Genomic DNA, 19759 nt, shown 5'->3' with positions numbered 1-19759 from the left:
AGTGACGACTGCCAGTCTGTTAGCAGCTTGAATCTATTGCTCTTAGTGCCTATTACTGATGCTGCTGTCCCAGTTGCACTTGCTGTTTTTTCCAGTTGGTGTTGCTGTAGTACTCTTTACTTTAGAAAGGTTGGGCCTTTACTGTGAAAGACTAAAGCACTGACCTTAGATCACAATCAGTGAGAAGTGAGATTGTGTCATTTTGCTTTTGACCCCACCTGTAGGACTCCTTGCGGAAGCCGGAGCGGCGTTTGATCTGTGAGAGCAGCAATCGGGGGTTGTCTCTGCAGCACGCAGGAAGGTTCTCTGTGAACTGGTTCATCCTCTTCAACGATGCTCTGGTGCATGCTCAGGTAAGCCAGCTTGGAGCCAGGAACAAAGCCTTTTCTCTGCTTCAAACAACATTACTTATTTTTCATACAGTGACGTTTTTGCAGTGTAAAAATAAATCTGAAATTATGTGCCTTTTTAACATTTGATTGTGACCAGCGTGGTTTCTGTTGGCTGTTTCTTGGATCAGGGTGGTAGAAAGAGTCCCTAATGCTCAGTTTTTCCTAGTCCTCAAAGAAAGGGAAAAAAGAAACCATTTAGAAAAAAAATGGGGCAGGATTAATGGATTGGTAACCGGTGATGTTTCCCTTCTCCTTTCTTACAGTTCTCAACACACCATATTTTTCCCTTGTCCACACTGTGGGTAGAAGCTCTTTCAGAAGAAGCTGGTAACGTGTGAGTATTCTTGTGATGCTGAAATAGTCTAATATTTTGGGAGAGAAAATGAGCGTTTTGTAACCAATTATTGTGAATTTGGAGTGGAATATGATGATTGCAGCACTGTCTACCCTTTTTTCTTGTTTCAGAAAATGTTGTATTTCTAGGTCTTAAAAAAAAATGGTGTAAACATTGGAAAGAATAAGGTGGTCAAGGGGGAAGCAAGTCTTCTTTGCTGCTGCTTCTTTTTATTGCTGACTTAAAGGGAATGCTAGCTGGGGTAGGGAAGAGAAGATACAATACTGATGCTTTAAGAAACCTTGGGTTTTCAGGATGGAATTTCACAGATTAAAATACTTTTCCCCCCATGTAGGAACGGGTTGAAGATTACAACACCAGAAGAACAGTTTGTTCTTGTTTCTTCAACACCACAGGAGAAGGTGGGCATATCTACGAATTTGACACTACTTCAGTGATGCAAATGAGGCTTTTTCCCCTACCTGTGAATCCAAACTGGGAGAAGGATTGCCTGAGTATTTCCCAAGAATGGAGTCTTTCTGCAGCTGGGTGTGCAGGCTGGCTGTATATGGTGCCTGAGGGTAGCAGTGCTGCAGTGCACAGCACTGTGCTGAGCAGTGCCAGGGACAGGACTGTGCTTGCTGTAAAGGTGAGAGTCAGTGCAAAGACAAGTGTTGGCTAAATTCTGTGATGAACCACTTTCTGTTTCAGACCAAGTGGCTGAGGGCAATAAGCCAAGCAGTGGATCAGGCCCTTAAAGGGACTTCTGACATGATTCTATATGGAGCTGGTGGGAATGTGCCAAGACAGGAACCTCCTATTTCTCGCAGTGCCAAATACACCTTCTACAAGGACCCTCGATTCAAGGATGCTGTTTATGATGGGAGGTGGCTTTCAGGAAAACCCCATGGAAGGTAAAAGCATTGGAATGGAGTGGTTGTGGTAACAATAACTAGGCTCACTCACAGAAGGTATTTGGAAAGTGCAAAGTGAACTGATTAACTTACATATTGGCATGGGTTTGTATTTTTTTCCAGAGGGATCCTAAAATGGGCAGATGGACGAATGTACTCTGGGACTTTCCGGACTGGGCTGGAGGATGGGTAAGATATTCTCACTACTTGTGGAGCTGGGTAAGAAATACTTTCTGTTGTAGGAGAAAACAGCAAAACCTTTTTAATTAACGGTTTTGCAGTGAATCTTACTGACCTTTCTTACAACATAGTGATGCACCTTCTCTCGTGTTTTCTTTGCTGTATTTCTGGTAGAGCAAAGGTTCAGTAATCTAGCAAGGAGACAAAACCGTGAATTGAGACTTCAGGGTTTGGGTGAAAACTAATGAGAGTATGTGATCTTGATGATGAAGGTGACTATTACAGAGGAGACTGAAAGTAGGCTGAACGGAAGTTGTAGACATTATCATGTTATCTAGTGAAACAAATACAACCACTTGAAAATAACTTAATGTATTACGCAGCTTTGAACTAATCTGTGGATTTCATTGCTAAGAATCTACTTAGAGCACTGTTGAGGCTGAGAGATGAACTTACTTCCAAAGGCATTTTTATATGCATCTTGTGAGCAGACATGTCTGTACTGGGCAGGATAAAAATATGTGGGGAGTTCTATTGGCTTCCAGATGTATTTTTAAAATAATGGGTTGGAGGGGAAATTGAAATGTGGTCTGAACTGCAGACAGCTTTTTAAAATTCCTCTTGGCTATTGGTATAATGTCAAACTATAAAACCAGATTAGAGCTTTGGTCATTTGTAACTAATCCTGGAGATTTTAGGGTTGTTGGAGATGGAAATATTGCAAACAAAGCCCAACCAGAAATAAACGCATTAGTATTTAGCTGTAATTGCTGACATTATCAAATGCATGTACTTGTATTTCAGCATGCATGTTATAGTCTCAGCACTTAACAGTAGTGTCTGGTTGGTTGGACATGCCCTCCAGAGAACCTTCTGAACTGGATTTTAATCTCCTCAGGAGATTAAAATCAATAAATACAGCTGTGTATCACATTCTTTTCAGGCATGCTGAAATTGTGAATAATTCCTTTACACTAAGCATAATTGGAAGCTAGCATCTTTTAAAAAAATATTTTCTGTAGCAATACATGTCCTCATCTTTCCCTGGAAGAGAGTGTACTTGAGTTATCAAGAGGTGAAGAAAATAATAAAGGTAGAAGCAGTCTTAAGATTTGAGAAGGCTTACGGCCTGAGAAAAATGCTGCAATGTGGTGGCGAGAGGAGTGCTTACAGCATGTCACAATCAAACAGGAGAGAGCAGTATGGACTAAATTGACCTAGTGATGCTGGAATACTTGCTTTCTCTTATAAAAAATATCATCTGTGACTGCTGTAGTTAGAGATGCACTGAAAATGAGAGAGAGCATTCTGATTTTAGAATGGCTCTGTGATTTGTGTCTGCTCCATTAATGAAACGTATCGGTGTTACAGCTGCTTGTGTTCCATCTCTGCACTGGCAGGTATGGTGAATACAGAGTGCCTAACAAAGCACTGAATAAAGAGGACCATTACGTGGGATACTGGAAGGAAGGCAAAATGTGTGGGCATGGAGTGTACAGGTAACATGTGGCACATGTGCTACTGTCATTGCAGAAGGGAGAGCAGGGCTGATGCTCTGACCAAGGCTCTGTGTGTAGCTTTGTTACATTGCAGACTTGTGGTTAGCGTGGCTTATTTTCTGCTGTGCTCACAATGGAACTTGTACAGTGGTCTGTTATTAATGTCTGTTCTAATGTTGCTGCCACCTTGCATTAAGAGAGGATTCTTTATTCTGAGAGATAAATATCACCTCTAATGGCCTTGCTTGTTGGGCAGAGGATGGCTTTAAAACAACAAAGCATCCAAAGACTTGTATTAAAGGATCGCTTTTATCCCAAACAGACTTCAGCTGTAGTTGCTGCTGGGTGTGGTTGTAATGCAATTCCTAGAAGGAAAAAGAGAGGGTTGATTTTTTTGGGGGAAGCACCCAACAAAACAAAACCAATCAAAAACTCCAAAACCAGCCCCGCAACGGAGCAGTCGATGACAGGACTCTTACTTGTTCTTTTGTTGTTGTCGCTGTTCCAGCTATGCTACTGGTGAGGTGTATGAAGGGTGTTTCCAGGATAACATGCGGCATGGGCACGGGCTGCTGCGCAGTGGGAAGCTGACCTCTTCTTCTCCCAGTATGTTCATTGGACAGTGGATAATGGACAAGAAGAGTGGTTATGGAGTTTTTGATGATATCACAAGGTAATGCTTCCACAAATCCTTAAAACTCAGATATGACATGCAATTGCAAAAAGAGTAGAAAAGGATTTGGTTTGTTAGTACCAGTAATAGTGCATGTCTCTTTTCTTCTTCTTTATTGCTGGGCTTTCTCGGTTGATGATATAAAGAATTGGGTCTGGGAACTGCTGTTTGGTGCTGCTTCCGGAGCGAATGGTGGAGGGATTGCACTGGTTTTTTTCTGTCTTGCTTTTCTGTCCTACTCCTGCCTGAAAACTAGCTCTGAATATGGTGTCTTGTTGAGGTGTTGTGCATGTGCTGAAAGTGTTATGAATGTCATGTGAGTATTCTTTCATCTCAGGCTATAAGACTGGGTTGTTCAGTGGCAGATAATGGTGCTCATGAATTTCAACTCATGCTCAGGTTTTCCATTGGCTTACTCTGCCAATGCAGTGGAGGGAAAATGCTTTCTCTCAGGGCAGATTACTGAACAGATGGTCTCAGAGACAGACTTGCACTAAATGAACCCTGAGCACAGATCAATATAGTCTGTCTTTCAGTCACCAATTTATTGGTTGTTTTTCTGGAAAGAGCTTTTGGTGGAAGCCCAAGGAATTGTTGTTTAACTGAATGCCCACTTCAAAAGCCAAGCAGGCAAAAGTCTGATGGGTGAAGGGGGGATGTTTTTCTGTAACATGAGCTGTTGTAACATCTCCAGTATTTCCAGGTGTCTGTTTTGCATCCAGTCTTGCTCAGTGGTGGTGGTTGTTCTTACACTGTAGTGCCAAGATGTCTTTGCATATTTTCCTAAGTCATTTATTTACCTAGGACAAACTAAAGAGATATCAGCTTTTCTTGCAAATCCTCTCACCTCCAGAATTTCTAAATGCAGCGGCAGTTCATGGTGAGGAAGAGTGTGGCATTTGCTTTTTACTCCAGAGCTCATACATGAGAGTGCTACCCTGATGTAGTTTTGTTTCTAGTCTTGGGGAGGTTGTGTGTGTATCTTTGTGTCCTCAGGATTTTTTTCTGCACTTATTCTGCAGCCCAGACAAATAAGGAATAGCTGCAGACACTATTGCCTGCTGTCATTGTTGCAAAACAATTTTTTGAACAAGTGTGACTTTGAGTTTCCATCCTGGTAACTGAGCATGTGGAATCTCTCTCCAAGGGGCCTTCACCCAGCAGAGGCCCCTGTAGTTGGCAGGATGAATCAGACCAGCTTCCTGCCAACTTATGGGGCCAGTCAGCTGGGAGAGACCCCTGAGCTTAGTTTAATGGTTGGGCTTACTCGGTTTACTATAAACATAATTTTTCCTGGGTACATTTCAAGGAAAATGCTTGGTAACAAACAGAATTGTATCAAATCAATCACTAGTTTCCCTCTAAAAGCAGAAAAAAAGGCCTTGACAAGTGGTTTATTAATTGCATGGTGAAAATATTGCATTCTCTTTCAGAACAATTGTAAAAATAGGCTGTTTCAAAATATCTTGGACTTGCACTATAAGTTTCAAACAACTCTAGCCTGACTTCTGTGTGCTTACATACAGGAAAAAAAAAAGTATTTAAAATAGTCTGAAAGAATCTGATGTTTGTGAGCAATTTTTTAATTAAATTTTTTTTATATCATGACCTTTGTTAGGCTGTTACACAGAAACTTTCTACAATATGATGTGTTTCCTTACAATTTTTGGACTCTAATATTTCAAAAATGTCATGTATGAATTTCTAGGTCTCCCTCCTATTCCCCAAGAACAACAGCTTGGTTTCTTTTTATTTATTATTCTTTCAGTTTGAGTCATCTGACTTTAGGTAAAAGAAATAAAAAACTTTGGCAGAACAAAAGCCTACTGCTCAGGTTCCTTGGGGCATGCACTGGGCTTAAGAGGGCTTCAGCACCATTTCAGCTCATCAGCTTGCCTGGATATGGCCAATTTGAAATATGAATTGTGAAAGTTCGCTATAATTGATTTGTATCAAAAAGAGTTTCTGTTTCCATGGAGCTGGTGAAACTAAACTGCCAGACTCAAAGCAAGTGCTCTATGACTCTCTTCTGATGGTTTCTATAATGGTCAAATGTGGCTGTAAAGCCAAAGAAAGACTATAAATGTACTATTCAGACTCTGTCCTACTTCATTTTTCTTCAGAGGAGAAAAGTACATGGGAATGTGGCAAGATGACCTTTGCCAAGGCAATGGTGTTGTGGTTACTCAGTTTGGACTGTATTATGAAGGAGCCTTCAGCACCAACAAAATGATGGTGAGTTGGACATTGGACCCTGGGCTGTAGGGACTTTACCGTGAAGTGTGGCAGCTTTCTGAGGCAGATGAGTGTGTGTTAGGCTGTGTAAAGCTTCTGTTCTTCTAATCTTCAGTTGTCCATGCTTTTAGAACTGCCTTTATAATCCTTGCTCTGTTTTACCTAGGACTACTTCAGAAACAGCTTAAAATTGCTACTTGCTAAGAATTAGTAATGGGTTTTTCTAAAGCACATCTTTAGATCTGTGGTCTGGCCTTCTGTTATAATTACTGCTTTGTGTTCTTTATGATTGTTTTTGTAGGGGACTGGAATTTTGCTTTCTGAGGATGATACAGTCTATGAGGGGGAATTCTCAGATAACTGGACTCTGAGTGGAAAGGTCAGTATTACAGTTGTCACTTGTAAACTGTTACCATCTAAAAAAATTTAAAGGCTGTAATTTGTTTCCAGACGGATTTCAGTTAATTTTTTAATTATCTTTTCTCAAGGGAACACTGACCTTACCAAATGGAGATTATATTGAAGGTCTCTTCAGTGGAGAGTGGGGATCTGGAATAAAAATCACAGGAACCTACTTCAAACCTAGTTTGTATGAGAATGAGAAGGACAAGCCTAAAGCACTGTGAGTGTTGAATAAGAAATAGTTTCTCATATGGTTCAGTAATACTTAGGAACAGAACTGTTGTCTTTTTTCAAAGGCCAGTTAAAAGTATTTCTTCCAAAGAAACAGTGAGGTTTTGAAAATATTCCTCTTTCTTGCTGCTCAGGAAATGAAATAAGTTAAACATATTTTTATAGTTATTCTTGCTTTAATTGCTGCTTGAATATGCAAATAGTGGCATGAAATTACAGGGCAGCTGATGTGCTGCTACTGTGCTGTAGCAGTCTGAAATTTTTTTTGTTTATATTGGAGCTGACTGTTAGAACCTGAGTTCACAGCTGCTGCTGGCTTCTGAGCTCCTGAGAAAGACTAAATTGTATTAGGATGGTTAAGTTAATCACAGACCTCTCTGCCTTCTGCCAGTTACTTTGTTAGCAACCTAATGAATTGTGTCATTTACTAATGCCAGTGGGGATATATTTGGACAGAATTGATTAGATCCTACACTCTTCCAAGCAGTAAGAAAATACGAAGTTGCTGAATTGCAAAAGAGCATTTTAATAACTTGGCAAAGATTGCTTTGAAAAGCATCCATAAACCCGTCTGTATAGCAAATGCATTAGGGCAATTTGCTTAATTATTTCTGGGGGAAAAAACCAAAACATGTTTAAGTTATAACTGATACATCTGAGTAGAAGAAACCTAAGTAAATTTAAAGAGGTGATGGTGAGATGTTGGTATTTGGTAGCACCACGTACTGCTCTAGCAATTGCTGTATGGGATTCAGTATCTTGGAAGCGTGCTCTCATATTTCAGATTAAAATGGCAAACACGGCTCTAATACTTTTACATAGATTACTTCTCAGTAGGCTTCCTGAAGCTTTCACTGGTAATTTCTTTTGACAGTGCTGACACCTACAACAGCACTCAAGCAGGGCCTCCCTGCTGAACTGAACACTTGCAGCCTTCACAGCTGTCTGCTTTTTACCCCAGTAGGGAGTCTATGAATAAATGTATGTACATATTTTTGAGGATTGCTTGTGAAATAAGGGTTTCAGCTACCCTTTTCCACCTGTCTTCAAGCTGAAAATCTTCTGGTATAATTTCTGAAAAGACTTAGGGCCTACTTTTCCTGCTTTGTGAAACTGGCAGCATGGGGAAATACCTGTGTTATTAGTTCTCATCTCAAATGTGCTGGAAGAAATATTAATGAAAGGTCTGACATTATCTGACACTTGATTTAAATCAAGATAGAACTGTTAACCCTGACAGCAATTATTTGTTTTGAGAAAGCTTTTCAAAGCCCTAAATTTCGTTATATGTCTGAGATATCTTTATCTATATATATATATATATGGGAAGAAGAACTCATGGTTTTCTTCTGGCTATAGATGATCCCTGAGCATTGTCTGGCAGTGAAAGGATGCCTGAGCTGGTTTTGCTCTCTACCAGCACATCCCTAACATGTCATGCAATGTTATCTGTAGATGCTACTTTAGGGTCAGAAGCTGTGTATCCATCCTTGATATTTATGTGGGTAGCTATGCTAGTTGTGCTTTCCAGGATAGTGAGATACTTGGGACTTACTTACACTGTGTCCTTGCTACATGAACGTGTCCTGAGACTTCCCAATGAATACCAGTGGTGAAGATAAGCACCAGTCCATTGTTGTACCATTTCCTGGAAGGCTGCAAGAAAGAGTAAAACTAATAAGGTTCATAGCTGTTCTCTCATGTAGGTATTAATAATAAGCTCTAGCTTTATTCTTAGTGATGAAACTTGGTTCACAGTAGAGACTGTTAAGTATATCAGCTTTTGGTAAAACAGTGTGAGAGATTAGATTGACATTAGCCATGAGTGGTTTTCAAGCTGAATGTGTTGCTTCATTGCTATTTAATTTTAACAGACCCACTCATCATTTTATTAGGCGGAAACTTGGGATCCTGGCAGTGTCTCCTGATGAGAAATGGAGGGCAGTATTTGAAGAATGCTGGAACCAGCTTGGTTGTGAGAGCCCTGGCCAGGGGGACAGATGGAAGGCTTGGGACAACATTGCGGTGGCTCTGACCACCAACCGACGGCAGCACAAAGACAGGTTGGCTCCTAGAGAATGTATCAGCAAGCAAAGCAGGGTTGCACTCTGCTCTAAACTAGAAACTCTGCTGTAAAGGTTTAGTTAAAACAACAGCAAACTCCAAGCGAAATCATAACGTTACTGCTCTGCACTACAAGCCCTTTCAGAGGCATACTGGTGTTTAGAACTAGTTCAGTTGTTAATGTCGGGGGTTTGTTCCCTATCGTATGTCTCAACCTGTACAACGTCTTTGTCTTTTTAAACTGCAGCCTGGAATTACTGAGCCGCTCACATACTCAGACACTGGAAAGTTTGGAGTTCATTCCACAACACATTGGTGCCTTCACCCTGGAAAAATATGAAAATATAAAAAAATACTTGATAAAGGTATTGTGACTGAAATGCTCACATAGTAAGGCATGGCAAGGCATGACATCAAGTTCACTTTGTAATAGCTTTCCTAATTATTTCCATAATTGCACTCTTATAATCCATAGTTCATGCTTGCTCATCACTTCTTAATACATTGGAGTCCACAACTAAGACTAAAATCATTGAATACCTAATAAATGCTCTCTTAAAGTCAGTTTCTGTTCAGTTACTGTTTCCATTCTTCTACATTGGATCCCAGTAAAGCATATTGAAATACTTGCTAATTTTTGCATGTTAATTTTAAGACTACTGGACAGATGACTAGTCCAAGTAGTAGCACAAATTCTTGTACTGTCTTGACTCCTGTATTTAGCTGACACATAAATTTTATAATCCAAGTGGAAATGTGTTAAATATAGCTCATTTTTGAGATATTTGTAGTATTTGTTGAAAGCCTGTTGTTGGATCTCTGACCCATATCTCTTGAATTCTGTTTTTTAAATTTGTCTGCCATTGACCTATCTGACTGGCCAATTAATATCCTTTGTCTCAGGCTTGTGATACTCCTCTCCATCCCTTGGGCAAGCTGGTGGAAACACTGGTAGCTGTCTATAGAATGACCTATGTTGGAGTAGGAGCAAATCGACGATTACTGCAGGAGGCTGTCAGAGAGATCAAGTCCTACCTCAAACGCATCTTCCAGCTGGTCAGGTAACGAGACTCATTTTCAAGTCAAACTCCTGCTGAATTCGTTAAAGCTGGCTCACCTATTGAAGCTGTCTCATGTTGTACAGTTCAAAGGTGCTGGCATTGTGACTTGGTTTTGGGGGTTGCTTGTATTTTCCTAATCTTTTTAAGGAGTCTTGACTATTTTGTCAAAAACTCTTCACACCTAGTGTGTTACATCCTACATCGTACTTCAAAATGTGGCTGTAAGCAGCGCATTTGGAATACAGATTTACGATTTAGTGTCTCTGGATATCGGCAGTGTGCAAAGACTGTTCAAAGGGTGTAGAACACCAGTGAGGATGGGGAATCCCAGGGTATTCCATAACGTTTTTACCAATATGGCATTAAAGTTCTTACCAAAGTGGATGAACAATCTTCCTATGAAGAGCTGGCTTAGATTCTTGAGAATAATTACAGCTTTAATTGTGTCCTACCAATCTGAAAGCAGAAATACTCCAAATTACTAACAGATAGAAGCCTTGTCTGGAGGGAAGTGATGTTGATGTAGGAAAGGTGTCCTTGGCGTTGGAGGGGTTGGCCTTCCTAAGTTTTCTTGCAGGGAGCTGGTGCTGTATGTGTGTTAGCTGTGCTGTCTTAGCCCACCATATATTATTTCTGCTGACGTTTTTCTCTCCAGTCTTGCCTTAGTGCTGAGATTTGTGGAAACTTGTTGAAGTGACCTCAAATACTGTTACGTGTGTTGCCATTTAGGTTCTTGTTTCCTGATCTCCCGGAAGAAGGCAGCACAATTCCATTTCTGGCAACAGAGACAAAAGGACGGCGATCATTTTGCAGTGGGAAATCTGATTCCAGATCAGAATCTCCTGAGCCAGGGTACATAAAGGAAAAACAAATAAAAACTAACAAAGCCTTTATTTTATTTGTTGAATTTTTTTTTCCTTGGGTGGGGGAAGAAAGATAAACGCACATTCAACTGATGGATATAAGCAGTGGTTTTTTTCCCTTTGGTTCTGATGACAGATTCTGATAAGCAGACTTCCATGTTATGGCTGTAATAAGCATTTCATGCTTGTTCCATGCAATGGTTCTTTACTTAAAATTTGCTTTTGTCTGTTACGGGTAAGCAAGTTAAGGCTTGGGCCTGGGCTTCATAAAAGTATTTGGGATAAGAGCACTGGAAGTAATTTATAATCTTTTCTTATCAGAGTTGCTATTTGATGGATTTGTACTTACTTTTTTACTCTTATCCCTTGTAGAATAGGCTTGTGCTACAGGAAAGATTTGTTCCAATGATTTTCATTCAATTTTTATAGATAATTAGGTTTTTAATGTCTTCCACTGCAAACCATCCCCTCTATTTTTTTGTTGCAGCTATGTGGTAACCAGTTTTGGCTTGCTGCTCCCTGTATTACTGCCACGCCTCTATCCTCCCCTGTTTATGTTGTATGCCTTGGACAACGAGCGTGAGGAGGACATTTACTGGGAATGTGTTTTACGTCTAAACAAACAAACTGATATGGCTCTTCTCAGTTTTCTTGGAGTGCAAGCGTGAGTATGCTACAGCAGTAAAACAGAAACTGGCAAAGGTTATGGCATGTAATTAGATACAGCAACTAAAACAAACCCCCAATTTTCTAAAGTATTTTCTCTGATTAAAATGCATCTAAACATGTCTTCAAGCTAATTAGAAGGGTTGAGAGAGTGAATCAAACCTTCCCTCTTCCAGAATGGGGAGGTGGGAGGGATGGGAAGGAGGTAAAGATTGATGTTGCTACAAGATCAGAGTGAGGCATTTGAAATTAGAGCTTTCTGGCTTCTTGTGGGAGGTGTATTTGATCCTGTAGGAAGGGCTGTTGTGTCTGAGAACATTACTTCATTTCTGTAATGCAAAAAATACTTTAAGACTATGTTCTCTCAGTGGACTGTGTTGGGTTTCTTGCAGGAAATTTTGGCCAGGAACTGTATCCATCCTTGGAGAGAGTAGAAAGGTATGTTCATTGGGCCTTGTTTACATGTTTTGCCCAGTGCTTCTTTCAAGAAGCTGAAATCATGAAGAAGTGATGAAAGAATTTTTGACCAGGCTTTTTGCTTAAGATATGCTATGTTATTATATTTCCTTAAAGTTTGCCTACTACCTGAATGCTGCATTAATGACTTAGCAGGGGCATTGGACTCAGTGATTTCCAGGGATCCCTTCCAACCCCAACCATTCCGTGATTTCTTACAGTGGCCATCAGTCCAGCTTTGTCACTCTCTGTCTGACTTGGTAGTGAATTCAAGAGACCTTTGCTTGGTCTCCAGTTAGGAAAGTGTGAGAATAAAAGTCTAGCAAGGAAATTTTCAAGCTGCTTAATTAAGAGGGTTATATCATTATAATACTTTCTGATTAGGAAAAACATATAGTTTACATTCTTAATCATTATCTTGTTGAAAGAGTCTCAACACTGAACAGTGGGGGTGCTGAACCTGCCTGATAAATCTTGCCATGATTACACAGGTATCATCAAACACAAAAGACGCCTGCTTTGCCTCTGCTGTTGAATGTTTACAGCAAATCAGGTAATTCTCTGCAATCTGTCTTTCAGTGTTTTAATGTTCCTGGTATAGTAGTAGATAGTATACTTGACTGGGATCCTTTACATGTCACCTTTTTTGTTCACCTTTATAAGAAAAGTCACTAAGACATTTTCCAGTTCTGAGTAAAAAAGCAATTTCTCCTGCTGGGGAATGAAGTGTTGCCTCCTAAACACGACTGAAAGGTGCCTGTGGGACACCATTTAGAATCAAAGGCATAAGGATGTCTGTCAAACACACATGTGAATTTCCAAGCAGCTGTGGTAAAGTGACCTGTGCATGGGAGGCTTTTCTGTGTCTGTTATGCAAGAATTTAAGAAATTAAGGAATTAAAAATATTTTAGAAAGGAATTTTTCCCTTTTACCACTATATTAAAACACTAAAAACTGTGAAGAGAGTCTCACTTGCAGTAGTGTGCCTTGATGTGGTGATTCTAACGTGGGTACTGTGCAGCCTTGGCAGCCCTGGCTGCTGCAGTGGGAATGTCTGACTGACCTCCTTGGGCACGGGGAGGGCCATGCTGGCCAGCAAGCTGCCTTCCTAATTTAGATGTGGATCTCTAACTGTGTACTGTTACCCTGGTTTGCTTTTGCTCTCCAAATAGTACCACATTTACCCCAGCTGACAAGTTGAAGGTGATCCAGCAGACTTTTGAGGAGATCTCCCAGAGTGTACTTGAGACCCTTCAGGAAGATTTTCTGTGGTCCATGGATGACTTATTTCCTGTTTTTCTCTATGTGGTGCTACGAGCCAGGTAGGCACTAAGGGTGGCATCAGTCATAAGCTGAGTATAGGCAGTACAAGTACTTCTGTGTTAAACACTCCAGCTGCTTGTTACAGGATTAGTTAATGGCTTTTTGTAACTATAAATTTTCCAGTTTGACTGTTTGCTTTGGCCTGAAAAAGTCTTGAACAGTTTATTGTGAAAAGGCCCTGAATTCAGAATTAAAAACCATTATACTGACAGCTTCTGTTCACATGTTCACCTTCCCACTCTCACATGTGACAGGATAAGGAATTTGGGGTCTGAGGTGCACTTAATCGAAGACCTGATGGATCCCTATCTCCAGCATGGAGAGCAAGGCATTATGTTCACTACCTTGAAGGTATGGAAATTATTCAGTTATTAAAGGCTTTCTTTGGAAATAATCAGCTTTTAGCAATAAGGATCAGCTTAGGACAATTATATGAACATTAGGCTATAATTTCTTTGACTTTTTTTATTGAATTTTTTTACTAGGATAGGCAAGGAAATTTCATGTAGAGCTTTGGATAACCTCATAATTGCAGGTACTGCTAAGAAAAATGGTGCAGTGTGCAAATGTACATTATTGAAATGTAATATTGGTTGCTGTTGAACTGTTCTAAATGCTCACCTGGAGCTTGTCATTCCCCTGCAACCTAACAAGCCTTTAGTCTCCCTATAAAAATTGAAATGAAGTGCTTCTTTGGAGATTAGCCATTCCATTAAAGTTTAACATTACATCAAGACTTTCCAAGAATGCAGTTTTAGGGTAAAAAATATTACTCTGTCACTCTCCACATTTTATCAAGTATTCTTACCTTTTTAAGTATGGGAAAAGGAAGAGAGTGTGTTTGGAAGAACATCCTGTTGTACACTAAGACATTCATAATGGAAATCTGGTGTTTTGTTATCTCAAAACTGTTCATCAAGTGGATCTTTGGACAATTCAGCTGTGTGGAGCCTTTTTGTGATGATGTTTTGGAGGGAGGCCGTTAATCTGAAATTTAAATTAAAATCTTAAACTGAACTGTTAGGTGAACATGACTGTATTTTCTGTCTGTGCAAACTCAAAATAGTTGGGTCCAGAGGTTTTTTTTTTAAGACCTGTTAGTTTCATAGTGTTGCAAAAAAGGAAGGTTTGCAGTGGTTCAAATTTACTAAAGAACCTACATGATGGAAGCAGAAGTAGAATCTAATTTGCTATGGGTGCAAGTGTTGTCTGAGACATTTATATTAAGTTTCTGATCCTGGCTGACCTGACTCAGTGCATATTTGAACCAGCATTAAGAAGTGAATAACTCTAAGCAGCAGGTCAGGGTGATGGAAACCTTTGCTTTTCAGTCTGAATGCTTCATCCCTGCATCCTTGTCCTGTAAAAAAAATATTTTCTTAAATTTTTGAGTCCTTCTGTCAAAGGGCAAAGAGAGACTTGTAAGCAAAAAATATACTTTAATCTTGGCACAGCTGGGAGCTGTGAAAGTATTTAGAGTCCCAAATCATGCTATCTTGCTTGATTAGGAGTTGGATGTAATTTTTAACTTAGTCTCCTGTTGCTCCTTTTGTTTGCTTACATATCAGAAGGTTCTCATTTGTTGAGTGCCACTGTTGCATTACTGCTTGTAGAGAGCCTTGTCCTGTTTTCTTGCATAGAAAAAAAATCAACCTTTTTGTGTGTGATGCTTTGCTGTGAAGTGGCACTTGTGCTAATCTGAACTTTGTTTTAATTCAGGCCTGTTACTACCAGATTCAGCATGAAAAGCTTACCTAGACCATCATTTACAACCTGCCTCTGTGGGATAATCTACTCAGTGGAACTTCACTAACAACCACTTCTTCCCTGAAATGGCCCTTAGAAAATAATTGGTCATAGTTCTGCTGCTACAGATGAAAATACTCAGTTGTTTCTTCTGAACACTCAGTTCTAAGATTCCAAAACTGCAGCCAGAAGATTTCTGTGAAGTGGTGATGAAGCTAAAGACTTGATTTGTCAAGTACCTAGCAAGAAGAAATACTTTCCTATTGTAACAGATTATTTACTCCTTTTAAATTAACCATGCTGCACAAAGGCATGGCATCTACATAGAACACCTGTGAGAGTCTGGACTGCATGGCTTCCAAAGCAGTGGGTTTGTTTTTATTCCTGGTTTGTCAGCAGAAACGTTTAAAGGGAATGAATTGCACCACAGAACCATTTGGTCTTCCTGAATTAAGCTGTATGTTTATTTAAGGAAATAGAAATATGTTCATATTTATAATGGTTACCTATAGTGTGTTTGACTTTAAAGGTTTTGAGGCATCTGTGTTGAACAGCATTGCTGAATGCAGTATTCATGTGCTGTTGTGGAAATAATCACACTGTTATGGACTTCCCTGTTTACTAGAATTGTAAATATACAGGCATTTACCATTCTTTATGTTTATGAAATAAATAAAAGGCACTGACCACTTCAGATTTTGGCACTGAATGAAATGCTGTGCTGTGTTCAGTTTGTTCACCCTGAGGACAAATGCTGTCTCTGGCAGCCTTTGTGGTAGGAGGGAAGAAAGGTGAAGGGTGCTCTTGAACAGATGTAGGGCGTTGACCTTGGTTAACACAAGGTGCCCACCACGCTCCTCTCTCACTCCCCTCCTCAGCAGCAAGTGCTGTCCAGCCCTTTCCCAGGAAGCAGGGCTCAGCATGCAGAGCAGTTGCCCCAGAGGTGAACTCCTGGCACCGATACCAAGCTCTTCCCGCTGCAGGGAAGCTCCCGAGCAGTTCACCCCACAGGCTGCATTGGGGTGGCTGCTCCAGCAGGTTTGGAACTGCTGCTGTTGCTCCTGGTTCTGCCTGTGCCGACCCAGAGCTGCCTCTGAGGCAGAGCTTTGGTACTTCCATGCTTCCACTCGGAGCAGGACACACTGGGCTGTCTCTCTTGGCACTAATTACAAGGTGTTCCCACTTTGGGAAAGCTCCCTGCGGTCCCTTAGCGTGATCCTGATCACGAGCAGCTCACCTCGGAGGCTGCAGAGAACAAGTAATTTCCCTGGGGAATCTGTGAGTGTGTGTGTGTGTTCTGTGGTTTATGGCCAACTTCCTTTGTACCAATAACACTAGTGGGTAACTAGAGTATTGTAGGTGCCAGGACTGACTCAAAAAAAAAAAAAAAAAGGAGGGGAAAAAGAGACTACAGAATGTTGTAATGGCTTAAGTGATGTTAGAGTGCCATAGATAATGCTAATCCATATTTTGGAGTAGTGATCATGGCTTGTATATTGGCATCTAAATGGAAAGAAACCATATGCCAAAATACTGTTGTGTTGAACAACAGCTGCAATGTAGCAGTTTTCATAGTAAAGTAAAAGTGATTGGTCTCTTCAAAATTATTTTTTGTTTTTTCAGAGAAGGGGAAAGAGTAGTTCTGGAGCAATGATGTTTAAAACTATTGTTAAACTTGCAACAGACTAGTGATAAGAGAATACAGAGTGGACTTCATGTTTGCAAACAATTTAGTGTTGGCTTAATTAATTGGCTTAATTTTTAAAATTATACTGACTAATTCAAGGAGAGATAAGCAATAATATGAATAAAAGGGAAGCTATAGAAAGCTAGCTTGAGAAGGGGAGAGGACACACAACCAGGGGCGAAGAGCACAATGAAGTATAAGGCAGAATTCAGCTGGCACTACATGCAGCCTTTCTATGCAATCACCTCTTGGAACTCAATGTAGAAGAAACTATTAACTGAAGCCTGTAGGAACAGAACTGCCCTTCGAAAAGGGGCTGTGCCAAACAGCTGAGTAAATCAAGGGCCAGAATTTTCATCCGCAGAAGATCAGAATTCAGGATTTATTTTGCCTTTTGTGGGAGTGTAACCGTGAAAAACAGACTTTTTTTCCCCCTGTAACTGTTTTGAATTAGCCTTTCTTGTATTTGGATATTTCAGAAGAAAGGATTTTAATATTACACTTTGTTTCATATGACTTCTTACATCGATTCTGTGCTTTCAACTTAAACCAAAAATGTAACTGGAGATGGGAAGTTTTTGTGTTATCTTCCTGCCTTTCAAGAACAAGGTGTATCTACAAATATGTAGTAACTTTAAAGGTGTAACTTCATTTTCTGTGAATGGTGCAGCTGGGAACTACACAACCCAAGGGATACATCTGCCTTTACATATATAAACATAGAGAGGTAGGTATGTATATATACACTCAACCTCTTAGAAAAAGTCGTGGTATCACATATGAATTTAGCTTGGCTGATTAAGGGAAGCAGACAGTCTGGGCTGGATTATTTTTGGTCCTTCTGATACATAGCTCGGTTATTAGCTGAAGAAAATCCCAGGATTTAATGTGCTTCTGACACAGATTCCACTTCACAGCCGCTCTGGGCTGTGATGCATTAGGAAATCAGTACAGACCAGCTCTGATTTGTGTATTGCTGTAACTAAAAAGAAATGAGTTAACCTGCAGGACCTTTCCAGCTGGATTGCTTCAGGGTAATTACTTTTTTTCTCTCTTCTTTTTCTTTAAATGGAAAGCCACGTATTTCCTGTGCTGCAGCAGAAATCCTGTAACCAGCAACAGAAGATCAATGCTCTGGTGTTACAGATTCTCACTTTAATCACAGGCACGGTAGCTGCAGCCAGACCCCAAGTGATGAGCACCCTATTGACTGGGAAAGTTGATGAGAACAAGAAACTATTTAAGCAAGAGACGATGTAAAGTAGTTTTTTTATGCAAGAAAAGGGTTAAGGGGATTTGTTCTCTTCTCCCTGGTAATGAGTAGTTCTAAGGTTAGGTTTCTGCGGATTAGAAAGGAGAGGATGTCCATAGATTAGCTGGGGCAGTGAGGTTACTTGCTGTACTAGCATCCAACAAATACTCTTTCCCTCTGGAAATTCTGCATGAGCTGAACATGGCGTATTCTGTGGGGTTTGCAGGTAAGAAAATTTGCACTGTACTGAAACCATTTTACTGCAAGGATGCATTTCCCCCATGTAACTCGGAAATTTGTTTCCTCTCATAGATACAGCAAACCTATTTAAACGTCTAATATCTGTTTAATTCCCATTAGCCAAATATTAGAGGGGTGTATGAATAGGGAGTAGGAGCTTGAAAGGGATTTTTTTCCTCTCTCCTAATCTTCAAAAACTGTACCTGTTTTTTAGAAGTAGGTTATAAAACTACCTGTTCTTGTATGTTGAGAGATAATGTAGAAAAATGTATCACTGATATGGGACTGTAAAACAAATCCTTTCTTTGAGCTACTTAGCCACGTACTTCTAAGATTTAGTATAAATATGGTGGTTGGTTGTTTTTTTAAGGGGTTTTGGTTGGTTGCTTTCTTCTCAGTAAGCCCAAGCTGTTGGCAATAAACAGCTGGAAGTAAAGCTGGCTGCCCCTCATGACTGCAGTGTGCTGCATCAAGTGTTCTCTGAGTGCTGCTCTTTTAGGAAGTGATGTTCTAGCGGTTTATCCCATGTAAACAAGGTACTCACACCACCACTGCAGCTCTAAGGCTGTGCTTTAGAGGGAGGCAGAATAAACCACCATTAGGAAGATCTGAGTACAAAGAGTAGTAGCATAAATTACCTCATGTATGCAGGTAGGATTCTGTGAAATCTCACAGAATGCTTGGTGTGAATATAACATTTTTTCTGTCTTTTTCTTGTAAAACTCTACTGCCTCTGACTTGCATTAAGTGGTGCTTGGGTTGAGATAAGGATAAATGGTTTCAAAGGCTTAAAATATATCAATTTATTCCACTAATATGTAGGGTTGCTGTTTTAGCTAAAGCACTTTAAAGTCTCAAAAAGTGTACAAAAAGCAAGATGATTCTTTACACTGACTAGAAAAGGAAGCTGACAGACTTCAGTGATGCCACTGGCCCAATTAAACTTATTTAATGCAGAACAAAAAAGTCTTGAACAGGGCATGTGGTTTGAGTTGCTGAATCTCTCTACTGTGGTTTATTTGCAGTGAAAGCTTTCTCAGAGTATTTCTTACTCTCGAGCTGATTTGCAGTCTTCAATATGCCAAATCATTAATTTTGGCAAATTTAAAGATAGGAGTAGTTTTCCTTGTAAGAAGTGCTCAAGTCAAACATATTAACCAAAGTGTATAAGAGCAGGGGGGTGATGTTCTGGATGTCAGGTTCTCTGGTGTTGTCCCCTTTAGAGGCTTGACAAGATGCAAAATTGTCCACTTAAAGTCAATTCTGAAATTTCACTAAAAACAGGGCTTAGGTTCCCTTGCAGCTCTAGCCTTGTATCAATAAGACCTTCTGGTCTGTCTGACAAATAGGTTCAAGGAATTTCATACTCTGCTGCTGAAGGAAGCCCTGTAGCCCAAATCTGGGATAACAGATGCTTGTAGATGTGAGGTGACTGACTGATTTTGACTCAAATTCTCGCACAGTCAGTGTGGATATCCAGTTCTGTCTCTAACAACAGGCAAAGAGAGATGTCTTCTATTAATGAGCATCTGTAATTGCC

The 19759-nt window shown here is 40.1% G+C and overlaps 1 protein-coding gene across 3 annotated transcripts in view; it reads left to right on the top strand.

The window, feature by feature from the left end:
- The window catches only part of ALS2 (alsin Rho guanine nucleotide exchange factor ALS2), a 37489-nt gene extending 21748 nt beyond the window's left edge, over window positions 1–15741 (top strand). For 2 of the 3 annotated variants that reach the window (XM_069022169.1, XM_069022168.1), the window contains exons 15-34: window positions 225–353; window positions 656–726; window positions 1082–1148; window positions 1438–1640; window positions 1764–1829; window positions 3221–3319; window positions 3828–3992; window positions 6116–6227; window positions 6529–6606; window positions 6716–6849; window positions 8735–8923; window positions 9172–9289; window positions 9828–9985; window positions 10715–10837; window positions 11336–11512; window positions 11907–11952; window positions 12462–12523; window positions 13144–13293; window positions 13549–13645; window positions 15014–15741. In XM_069022169.1, coding sequence (XP_068878270.1) covers window positions 225–353; window positions 656–726; window positions 1082–1148; window positions 1438–1640; window positions 1764–1829; window positions 3221–3319; window positions 3828–3992; window positions 6116–6227; window positions 6529–6606; window positions 6716–6849; window positions 8735–8923; window positions 9172–9289; window positions 9828–9985; window positions 10715–10837; window positions 11336–11512; window positions 11907–11952; window positions 12462–12523; window positions 13144–13293; window positions 13549–13645; window positions 15014–15052 — 2283 coding nt within the window. In that variant the 3' untranslated portion in view covers window positions 15053–15741. The remainder of the gene's footprint in view (window positions 1–224; window positions 354–655; window positions 727–1081; window positions 1149–1437; window positions 1641–1763; window positions 1830–3220; window positions 3320–3827; window positions 3993–6115; window positions 6228–6528; window positions 6607–6715; window positions 6850–8734; window positions 8924–9171; window positions 9290–9827; window positions 9986–10714; window positions 10838–11335; window positions 11513–11906; window positions 11953–12461; window positions 12524–13143; window positions 13294–13548; window positions 13646–15013) is intronic. The other variant, XM_069022170.1, reaches the window with a different exon arrangement.
- Window positions 15742–19759: the final 4018 nt, after the last annotated feature.

This window comes from Aphelocoma coerulescens, chromosome 7 (assembly GCF_041296385.1).
Source record: "Aphelocoma coerulescens isolate FSJ_1873_10779 chromosome 7, UR_Acoe_1.0, whole genome shotgun sequence".
NCBI classification, from domain to species: Eukaryota; Metazoa; Chordata; class Aves; order Passeriformes; family Corvidae; genus Aphelocoma; species Aphelocoma coerulescens.
This window is presented reverse-complemented; position numbering and strand designations above follow the sequence as displayed.